At 35.7% G+C, this 12006-nt stretch overlaps 1 protein-coding gene across 1 annotated transcript; it reads left to right on the top strand.

Moving 5' to 3' along the window:
* Nucleotides 1-4273: 4273 nt before the first annotated feature.
* On the top strand, nt 4274-8634 carry LOC149075641 (uncharacterized). The gene is made up of 3 exons (XM_089245425.1): nt 4274-5089; nt 5853-6028; nt 8409-8634. The coding sequence occupies exons 1-2, from the start codon at nt 4335-4337 to the stop codon at nt 5863-5865; spliced, it is 768 nt and encodes a 255-aa protein (XP_089101551.1). The 5' UTR covers nt 4274-4334; the 3' UTR covers nt 5866-6028; nt 8409-8634.
* The last annotated feature ends 3372 nt before the right edge of the window (nt 8635-12006 follow it).

A 12006-nucleotide genomic window follows, 5' to 3' on the forward strand; every position in this document is an offset into this window, starting at 1 on the left:
TGCCGGTTTCGCTATTGCGCAAAGGCATGCGATTGGCAGAGACCTGGTGGAGGGTTGGACAGAAGCTTCCAGAGGGTTACGCCTATCCAGACAGTGGCGCCACAAACCTGGTACTATTAAGTAGAATTTTGTAGAATGTTCCTTTTCTCGAAGCTTCGACAGACCTATAAATATGGAGAATGAAAATAAAGGATGCCAGATGCCAGGCTCGAATAGAGAGAGACTGGATGAAAAGTCAGTTGTGATTTAACTTTGCGAGGAAGTTGTTGGCTCTCTGATTAGGTTGTAAATACGTGTAAATTGATGTTCTGTAAATAAATCTGTGTTTGTCCGTCGAATCGCTTCTTGTTTTGCAATCTTGAAGTGTTGTGGAAAATTGCCTGCAACAATATAAAGATAATCACTATAGTGAGAGGTACGGCCGTTCCCTGCGGTTATGGACCTACGTACCCTAGTTACCACAGTGACGGACTTGCATCGCGAGGATCCGGGTTCGAACCCCACCGTCGCCACAGTGGAGGTCGGCTGAAGTTGGTTTCCTGTGTCCAACTTGGAGGCGCAAATGCGAGCCTATCTCCCCATTAAAAAGTCTCGCCGCAGAGAGCAACAAGCCTACAACGATAAATTATTCAATCATTACTCTTCACTCGTAGTTAGAAAAACTGGTGGCAGATGGCAGCACTACACAATAAGCATTACAGAGAAACAAATTTCCCGTCAGGTTTCACTACACGTACACGCACATTCCAAGATGTACCAATTCGTTAGAGGTTCCGCATAGGAATATGGACGAGCTGCGTGTGTGGTTTAGTACTAGTCCCCACAGTGTTGGTCGGCTGAAGTTTGTTTTCTGTGGCACAATTCTCAATCACGCCCGGGTCACCAATATGGCGATATTGCCGATGATGTGGAAAAAAGAGATGAACGACTCGCGAACGTATTAAACATTTTAATCCGTAATTAAACACGACATCACAATTATTAAGGAAAAGAAACATACACGGAGAAAATTGAGAACTAACTATACATGTCGAAAATCCAGAGCGAACTGACTGGGGACGACTCAGCCTCGTGGCTGTAACAAAAAGAAACTACTCGCTCGATTATACAGGCTAAATTGGCTAATTGGCCCAAAACATGCTTTTTACAAAAATTATATTAATAATCCCCACAGTTCCCAAATTCGAGGCGCAAATGCGAGCCGATCTTCCCGTTAAAAAGTTTCGTCACAGAGTAATACACCTACAACGGTACAATTAATTACACTTCATTCATAGTTAGAAAAATTCATGGCAGATGGCATCACTACACATAGGCATTACACAGAAAAAACTTCACGTTAGGTTCCCAACACGTACAGGCACATTCCGGCATGTACCAATTCGTTAGAAATTTGGCAGAGTATTGTGTACGAGGTGAATGTTCGGTTAAGTAGTAATAGTCATAGTAGTCTCGTCACGTTCGTGGTTAGGGTACGTCTCCCTAAACCCCCCCCCCCCCCCCGACTAGTAGTCCGACAGTAACACGTTTTGAACAACACCCAAAAGAAAAAACAACTGATATGTTCCCTATATCCCTATATATACGAATCAATAAAAACTATGTTTCACGAGAGATTGCTTGGGGACGCTGGGTAAGACAAAGTTAAAGATAATAAAAGTCTTTGTCAGGATCCGCGGTCGCCTCGGGGGAAGCAATTTTTATGGATTTCAATACAAAGGCAGCGGAACGAGCGTCTTCCTTTGTGAATGACCGTACAAGTACAGATTACTTCACGCCGGCTGTGGTTTTTGCGGTTTATGTCCAACAAAGACTTTTATGATCTTTAGACTTTTATTAACTTTAATTATCTTACCCAGTGTCCCCAAGCAAGCTCTCGTGGGACATAAGCTTAAGATGTCGATATTTAGATTTCTCTTTGTTAGGGTTGCTATAGCTAAGCATAATTATGGTTAGCGATGACTAATTACAAATGGCCATAATTATCACAAAAATACGCTAACGGGGCGATTACCTCGAAAAACTGGTGGCAGATGGCAGCACTACACATAACAAGCATTACAGAGAAACAAAAAAACTTCACGTCAGGTTTCACTACACGTACACGCTCATTCCCGCATGTACCGATTCGTTGGGGGTTCCGCGGGGGGGGGGGGTGTGGGCGGGGTACATGTGTGGTGTAGCAGTAGTAGGTAGGGCCTCCAAAAAATGGCTCAGGGATCCATGATGTTCTTAAGTCAGCCACCTCGTTGGGCAATTTGCCTGTTGTGGCGTTGTATTTGTATTTGTATAATCATAGGGATCGGTATGTAGGGGCCCGGCGAATACCCGAATTTCGACATCGGCAGTGTCAACTAGGCTGGCCAGTTCGCGAAGTGGCCAACTTCGAGCTTCGGCAGTAACATATACATGAAAAACACCAAAAAAAATTTCTACTTAAAATAAGCGTCGTTGAAGAAACGGCAATTGTCTGAAACTGTCGGAATTGCCAGATACAAGAATAGTAAGTAAAGTGATAGGAGTGTGTAAAATATGGTCACCCAACTCATGAATGGTCACCGTACTTGCAAGCGGTATTATTTCGGTATAGTTACCATTTGGCTATTGTTAGCAGAAACTCGATTCGTGATGTGATCTCATTAAGCGGCTTTGAACTGTATTAGATGCTAAGAGTACAGGACCACTTAAAGCTGTAACGAAACGTTTTGCAATTAGAAATTGCCTCAAATTCAGCGATTCATGGCCGGTTACGGTGATGCGGGTTGGTGCACTAAAACATCGGGGGGGGGGGGCTTCGTGCGGTAACAACGGGCTCATTAACAATGTTGCGGTCATATTGCTGCCATTTCTGTTGTACCTCCGTGAGGGGAAAGATTCTGACAAAGACGAATCTGGTATCAAACTCGCGACACCTCTGAACATCCTTTGTTACTATAGGAGAGTATCCTATCAACATGGGCTACCACGCCCATCATCCCATATTTTGCATTCGGTAGATACAACAGTTGATACTAATACCTTGTTGTTGTAATTAATGTTGTTGTATCAATGCGATATGTTGTCCGTAATCAATTGCTAACAACTGTTTATATTATAAACGTTTCGATACCTTGTAAAATATGTAAGACGACGCGAGTTTGGTCTCACGTCATATCATTCATTCACCTCTTTGAGAGCTCGGTGAACAACAACGCGTAGAACGTGTGTGTAGACACACCTCAGCTCTGCAATTCTTCCTTCCTTTCAAATGATAATTGAGAGGAAATGAAAATAAAATTTTTATATACCCCCCCTCCCACCCATCCAAAAAGTGTCAATAAGTAAAATTTGTGCCTTTCTTTCTTGTACTGAAAGAAATTTACTCCGTTCCATTCGCACAAAAATTCATGGAATTTTATTGGTGAAATTCTCGTTTTTTTGTCACTTTTTTAAGGACTGTCTTAGCATTAACTGTTCTAACGCGTAAAATTGTGGGAAAATTCGAAATTTCAATCATCAACAGTTTTAGGGATATATTGGGGCTACCGATTCCAAAACTGATGTTGATTTTGCCGGAACGGCTCTAATGAGCTAATGCATACTCTTGATATTTCGACGTAGTCTGCAGCCACTAATTCTTGCGTCGAATTTTTACTTTCAATTTTTTTTAAATTTGTTTTACTATTTTATCTTCTACAATATTGAATTTATATCATCATCAGACATCAGTGGTCTATATGTATTGATCTTAAATTCATTATATTGATTTTCGTTTTGTGCAGTCTCAATGAGATCTGTATGCTGCTTATATGTATATTAACAACAGAACTTGTTGTTCAGATTGTTTATTATCAGAAACAATCTGACAAAACCATTGCTAGATTCGAAATCAGCCCCCAAACATCACCCTAAAATCACTGAAATATCTGCTGCCATAAAGTAAGTGTTGAGCAGTGAATCAGCTATCGAACAACGATAATAATGGACACACTGTATAGTAACTGCCATTTACATGGAAAATTCCCCACTTTTTTTGATTTCAATACATCTAAACGCACGATATAGGTGTAATGATTCACACTTTCTTTTCCTTCACGTTACTGAGCTTCTTATCTACATGATGAAGTAAAACTCAACTCCCAATTGTAGAAACACACACACGCTCCGTCCTTTACTCCTCCCCTTTTTATCTTTTCAGTTTTACTTTCAGTTTGTCCGGAAAGAGATAAACGCGGTTAAACACATTTGTAAACCATTTCTTCATTGTTTTCGCGACTGTAAAGTAAACACGAAAATTTCTTTTCGAAGCTATTGCATTGACATATTGGATATCGTTTAAAGCTCTTTATTTTTGAATGTCGAATCGTGCACGCGACAAAAACAATTTAAACATGTCGATTAAAATGCCAATGCGTAAAGACTTGTCTTCGCTTGACATTTCTGAGGAACTGAAGGATTACGGATGGCTCATCAGTATACCACGCATCAATGGCTTGTGTTGGTCAGTGTTTATGTCGGTTCTTGTTCAAATCACCTCATTGGCACAAAAGGATAATATAATCTCTCAGTTTATGCAAAGGATTATCGGTGAGGAAGTCGAAAAAGAGGACCGTGAGGAAGTGATGGACATTATATCACGTTATAACCCGTTTTTAGACCACACAGTGTGTTTTCAGGATGAAACTCTGATAGATTTTGTGCAAAAGTTCGACAATTCTGTCACCACTTACTATCGTAGTATTGAATATACGGAGAACTTTCAATACGAGGATGTAGAGACTCGTATAAATGTCATTGCGCAAATGCTACAAACTGACATAACTTTTGTGACCGAAAATAAAATGCCAGATGGTTCTCACAATTTGATGTCTACGAAGTATAGTTGCGATACCGGCAACATTTCGCTATCAGGTAACAAGATGAATATCCTGCTGTACGGTGAAAAAGACCACAGAAGCTGGCGTGTTGTAGGTTTCGGATTTAAACCCAAACGACACAAGTTCCAGAAAAAAGCGTCCGAGGATCAACACTACCATATAGACATTTGCAAGCCGTGTTACAGCTGGCTGTTGTACTTGGAACTATCCGAAGACTTCTCAACATTGACCAGGTTAAGTAGAATCTAGAAACTTATATTAGATTCAAAGCCTTTATGACTGCATGAACGAGTTGGCTTTTATTGAATATCAAACTGTGCCTGTGTGACTTTTTTTATTATATATATTTTTTTTCTATTTTGCTATTGATTTTTTTTTGTTATATTCATTAACAAAATATCAATTTTAATATTTTCAATGGTTCTATGAAAAGTAATGAAAACGTGTGTGACTTGTAGAATCAGTAATATTTGTAATATGAGTAATATAAGTAGTTACAATAGTAACACACCATAGACAAAAAAAACATAAAACAATTCATGTTTTACAATGATTCAGCTTACATTTTTATTGTGATATTAATCAAATTGTGCACGTTATGTCAGATTTTCTGAAAGTACAGTCTAGATGATTTTTGATTATTTAAATCTAACCCTTGAATTCAATAAACTTTCATCTTTCACTACATTTCCTAATTTCAGAAATGCTCCGAAATTCTTGGGATGATTGTAAATACGTATTTTCGAAACAGAACATTTCGAACCTCGGTATAACGTTAATTGCTAACAACACCACCACCCCACTGATAATGCCAGTTTTTAAATGTTCCAAGTATTATAATTATCAGATTGAGCTTACTCTCTGTTAGTTCCCTTGCTTCTGAAGTCATATTTGTTGTTGAATTTTTACTTGAATTTTAAAGTAAATCATGGAATTTTTATTGATACACCCCGCTATAACTTCGATTGGTTTTTTTTTTCTCGCAATAATTTCCAGATGTGAACTCTGACAGGTTGAAATTGACGATGTGTGCAAATCTATCTGGATTAGAGGTATAATATCCGGGAATGAAGAAGAACACATGCGTCAACAAGAACATCACATGCCCCATTCATGAAGATCAAGATATCGATTACATAAAGATCGTTCCGGTCAAATCCTTCTTCTCTCGGGTAATTGACTTGATGACTCTTTTTATTATTGTTATTGTTGCAGTCGTTCATCGTATAGAGTTCATGACAAATTAGAACGTAACAAGTAAGGACCACACGTTAAAGAACAATAAAATAATATTTTTCAATTATTTTAATCATTTATATTCCTGGTTCCATTTTTAAATTTTCTTTACACTCTTTCATACCAGATTGAAAATGGATTGTGTTTAGTGCATAAATGGATAGTACTCATAAGAAATTATGCAATTAATTTTAAAATAAGTACTTATGCCGTATTTCTTGGCCTATCTACAATAGCCTTTACTTTGAAAAAGATAATATTATAACAAGCGTTTAAAATTATTATCACTTTCAAAAACTCGATTTTTAAGAAATTTATAACAAACGTTAATATATAATATTCACATTTGAAATAATCAAATTTCATTTTAAAAATTTAGAATTGACTCTGAACATTTAGAAAACATTTTCTAGCAAATATCCACTAGGACAGGGGTTCCAAACTGTGCGCTAGAGAGCAACAGACCTGACAATGGATTTCCGGAGAAATTCTTTATTAAATTGCTTTCAATTCAATAAAGAAAAATTATTAAATTATTAAAATAATTTATTAAATAATTTATTAAATAATTTATTAAATAATTTATTAAATAATTTATTAAATAATTTATTAAATAATTTATTAAATAATTTATTAAATAACTTATTAAATAATTTATTAAGTAATTTAAAAATAATTTATTAAATTTTACATCCGCGGATAAGTGTTGATTAGGGAAAGGGGTGTCGCAAGTGAAAAAAGTTTGAGAACCCCTGCATTAGGAAGTTAAATTTTATTCTGCAGAGATATCCTTTGATTAAAAGATTTTTAGGATGTCTTCCAGGAGAAAGTGATCCCGGGAAAAGTGTGATTATTACATAAAATTTAGCAATAACATTCTGGAAAAAATTGCATGTGAAGATGAATATACTTTGCATCACATTAGCTGAAAAAATTTGAAAGAAGCCAATTATTTCTTTACAAAAAAATAATTGAAAATTAAAAAAAAAGGTTTTGTTGACAATTGTTTTTAATGAAACTTTTTGTGTACCAAAAATGACAAGACATTTTAAAATTCCAAAAAATGAATGCTCGGGTCTGAAAGGGATATGGTGCTTATGTTAATTTTTCGCTTACGCACATGCTGCACTTATTCCAAGGAGAAATATGGTAGTTTTATGCTTCATAATAACACTAGCTATAATACCTGGCACTGCCCGGATTTATTCAATGAGGCGTTTTGGACCACGTGATATCTCCTATCTCACTCTTTCTTTGAGGGACATACAAACTGTGTCCACGTTAACCAATATGGCGACTTCCTGCGCGACTCATGAAAGAAACAAATCTAGATTTAAAGAAACGTAGAAATGACTATATATATATATATATATATATATATATTTTTTTTTTTTTTCTCTTTTTTAAGGGATGCTAGTTATTCCGATTCCCCCCCCCCCCCTGAACAAGTTATCCATCTGTCTGTTTCTGCTTTAAAAAAGTGCTTAATTAAAGCTGTGGAATTTCTTCGATATACTTTACGGGCCCATAATTAATTTTAAAACAACCTAATCTATATGAATTTATGCAGTTGCATATGAAAAGACAATACGGAGACATTAATTTTCGTGCTTGAGAAGATATAAATAAAAAGTTGAAATCAATGTTATAGCAGGGATATTCAACTCAAAAGTAGGTCCGGCTAATTACTTTATATTTAATTTTCTGGGCTTCATATCTCTAAGCAAACTTAATATTTCAAAAATCAAGAATTCAATTCAATTTTTAAAATTATTGACGTGGCAGGAAATCCCCACTAAATTTTCGCATTCTTACGGTAAAATCGGCAATTTTAGCACTGATTTCTGTGAGGATCACCCTTTGCCTGACCCTCAAAGCAATGGGCGTCTATTCAAAAAGCATCATTACTGGGAGTTTTGAAAAAGTGGCAAACCATTGTAAAGGCATATACACGTCTGAAACGCATTGATAGAGAACCACGGTAACCAAAGTAAACGTTCCGAAAGTGATTGTTGAGGCCTAGAAACCATTGTTGCCCGAAAATTTTTCGCCCATTTCGGGCACTTGCCCAGGTCTGACAAACTTTTAAAGTAGCCTATCGTTCAAGTCGGGTCCCATTTGGAATATATATAAAATTTGGCGGGTATCACTTTGCCATTGGTACCTTAGATAAAAGTGTAATAGTTTAGACTTAATCTGACAGGGACGATCGATCTAAAATTGTAGATTCGTATACACAGAACATTACACATACAGAAAATTAATTTTATATATATATATAGATTAAAGTTTAAATTATTTAATTTTTCATAATAGGTTGACACAATAGCCAAATTCAAGCTGGTCACCAATGACGAGCAAGAAAAAGTTGTTTGCTGCTTCCAGATACCTATGAAAGTTATTTGATCGGTTATGTCTTCGTATCATGGTGAAATTATAAAAACAGAATCATTCCGATATTTTTACTTGTATGATATTGATGTGTGTTCACATATTTAAAATATACGAAAATTTCGAATAAAGAGAACATTTGTTTGTATAATATGGGTTCAGTTTTGCACGAGTTGCTTCCAGTTCTGAGAAAACACATATCTTTGAATTATAGTCCTGTTACAGTAAACGTGATAAATCGGTAATTATGCATAATTGTTGGTAATTATGAATCAATTTTTATCTTCCGCGACATTTCTAAACTTGAGAAATGCAGCGAAATTCTTGGGATAGTTGGAAATATGCATTAATATGTATTTTCTAAACAAATATTTCGGATCTTGGTATGACGTCTCTTCCATAAAACACCATCCATAATTTCAGTTTTTACAGGTCTCAAGTATAATTAACAGATTGGGTTTACTCTTTGTTAAGAAACCTTGCTTATGAAGTAATTTTTGTTCGATCCCAACCCCATGGGTGAAATTACACTGAGATCTCTGTAACGATAATTTTATATTTATAAAATATATTTTCATATGAATGTGTCAATTCACTCTTAGTACTTCCTAGAAAAATGATTTTTCGTCTAGATTTAGAAACAGTTGTTCAGCATTTTTTTCTCTGACAATGACAGGGGATATTTTTGGATCGCCTGGACTCCCTTGCCACGATGCTTTTTCCTATAATGTGTATTGTTTTAATGCAAGTTTTTGTTGCAGAGTAAACAAATTTCTAAAATTGAATTGTGAAAAAACAAAATGTATTTTCTTACGGCAAAATGTATTTTTCTTTTCGGCTTTTGGCCGCCCAAATTCTGAATATTTTCAAATGCAAATACAAAGGCCACAACAGCCACGCTTGTTGTTTCAAAAGATTTCCGTCGATTGGAATTTTTACCTCTGATTTTCTTCAACCAAGCAACTAGTGCCGTTTCGAGCTCCAGAAATTTTGCTTTTCTGTAATATTTTCGGAATGATGGAACGCCACTGGATCCGCTTGTCGCAGAAACAATTTTCTTTTGCTTCATCTTTGACTAGAGCACTCAATGTAGTTTTTGGAATCCCGTATGTTTTAACAAAATAATAAATTGGTAATAAATTGGTGAAATAGAAGACAAGTTAATAAATTGGAGATTCGTAAAATCGAACGTTAACTGTATAAAATTCTCGAACAAAAGAGAGGGTAAGTTACACGTACAAAATTTATTTTCATTCAATTTTTTTGTATTTTTAAACTCTTGAATGAAATTAACACGTGGCTAATACGAAGATGCGGTAAAAGAAAAAAAAACAAAAAAAAAACAATGTATTTCTACAAAAAGTTTGTTTTCTCAGGTTATTTTTCTGGATACTGCTTAGTCATTAGAAATTATAGTATGTTTGTATGACATTTTCTGATATAAAGAGAAATAAGGACAAGTCATTATATTTTTCTTCAATCCTTTAACTCTTTTTGCGGTTTTGCTGCAAAACCACCGGTTCAAAAATTTTTTTCAGCCGGGCGGTGGTTTGGGGGGGGGGGGGGGTTATTTGGAAAAAATGTTTTCTAACATTCAACAAAGCTGTGAGAGGGCAGTCAAAATTATTTCTTTTTCTTACTTATATGTTGTATTTGTATTTGTAAATAAACTTTTGAAACAAAATTTGGAAAAGTTTGAAAATTTCTCGATTTTTTTTTATAATGTCGTGAGGTATGAGAAAGGCTTTCTTAGTTGGTGCTCGATAATTTTTTGTATCAGCAGGTATCAGAAGCCACTAAGGGAACTTCTATTTTGGATTTAGTTCTCACAAGTTCTGAGGATCTTGTTGAATATTTTTCGGTGGGCGGTTTTCGAGTTTTTTTTCCTAGTGATCATCGTGTCGTTAATTTTCTTTAGCTTTCCTTCGGCTAAAGCTGACAACAAAAGAATGGTTTGATCTTTTGAAAGAAAGGTTAGCGGGAGTTTTCAAAGAACGGTTGCAATCAGTTGGTGTGGTAAGTCAATGGGAAAAATTTAAGGCAAAACTATCCTCTGTTTTGCATGATGTCATGCCCTTTGTTCATAAAAATAGCGTGTATTCGTCGCTCCCTCTCTGGTTCACGGAAAAAGTGCATAATCTGTATCTTGAAAAGAAAAGGACATTATGGAATATAAAAGCAGAGCAGGTGGCCTCACATCATTTACTGAAAAAAGAGAGCAATCGAAGAGGGTGATCAGGGAAACTAAAATGGAAGTTGAATTAAAGTTGGCAGATAACATTGGCGCCATCCCAATATCACATAAGTGATGTCATGATCTGGGCGATGAATATTAAATAGACAGGCATTATTATTCATACTTTTAATTTTATTGCTGAAACTAGCTGTTACATGCAGCTTCGCTCGCGGGGATGGGTAATCTGAAAATTTACACGGCGATGATTCGCCCATATAGTATTTGAACCGTTGCAATTAGTTGGTGTGGTAAGTCAATGGGAAAAATTTGAAGGCAAAACTGTGATCCCCTTGGGGGGTGAATTTTCAGAAATCCCGTCTTAGTTGGTGTCCACATTATGAAATATGTGAACACCACGACATCATATAATACTGACCAAATTTCATATTTATAGCTTTAGCGGTTCCAGCTCGGTGCCATGATTGCCCCATACAACCTTTGAACCGCCTTATGTCACTCTTAGAGGTATAAATTTGAAAAGTTTTTGCTCAGTGAGTCTGCACATCATAAAATGAAACATCTGACTAAATTTTATATTTATAGCTTCAGCGATTTCGATTCATCGATGATTGCTCCATATAACCTTTGAACCCCTCTCTTGAGGGGTTGAGTCTACATTACATTAGTGAGTTTACATTACAAAATAAAAATACTGACCAAATTTCATGTTTGTAGCTTGAGCGGTTTCGGCTCGGCGTGATTTCTCTATGTAACCTTTGAACACCTTTATGACCCCCTTGGGGGTTCGAATTTCGGAAAACACCGTCTTAGTGAGTCTTTACGTCATGAAATAAAACTTTTTGACCAAATTTCATTATTCAGCGGTTTCGGCTAGGTGATGATGAATCAGTCATGACATGCTGTTTTGTGTATTACCTATATATATAAAATAACTTGTTATACATGCATGAATACGTATATAGAGTTTGAAAACTAAAAAAAAAAAATTCAAGTCTCAATCTATTCAGTATTAGTATTTGTATTAATATGAAGTGCTCATGATCGAATATAGATCTGATAGATTGAAATAATTTTTTGATTTTTTGCAAAGGCAAACGGGAGAAATAAAGCCTACAAAATAATACTATAATTTGGGGTTGGAGGCGAAATAGAAAATGATTTTTATTCTTTTTTCTGGCTGGTGATATCGATTGTAGTATATAAAAATATACATCGGCTATATACCATATCAGCAATTGATGAGAAGAAAAAAATCGTACTTCATGGCATAATTTTTTTTCTCTTCACTAAAATTCTAATTTCAATTATGTATAACCGCGAGTTTCC

The sequence above is a fragment of the Pholcus phalangioides genome, unplaced genomic scaffold (assembly GCF_987345545.1).
Source record: "Pholcus phalangioides strain wild (caught in Gottingen) unplaced genomic scaffold, Ppha-v1.0 ptg000015l_1, whole genome shotgun sequence".
Taxonomy (NCBI): Eukaryota; Metazoa; Arthropoda; class Arachnida; order Araneae; family Pholcidae; genus Pholcus; species Pholcus phalangioides.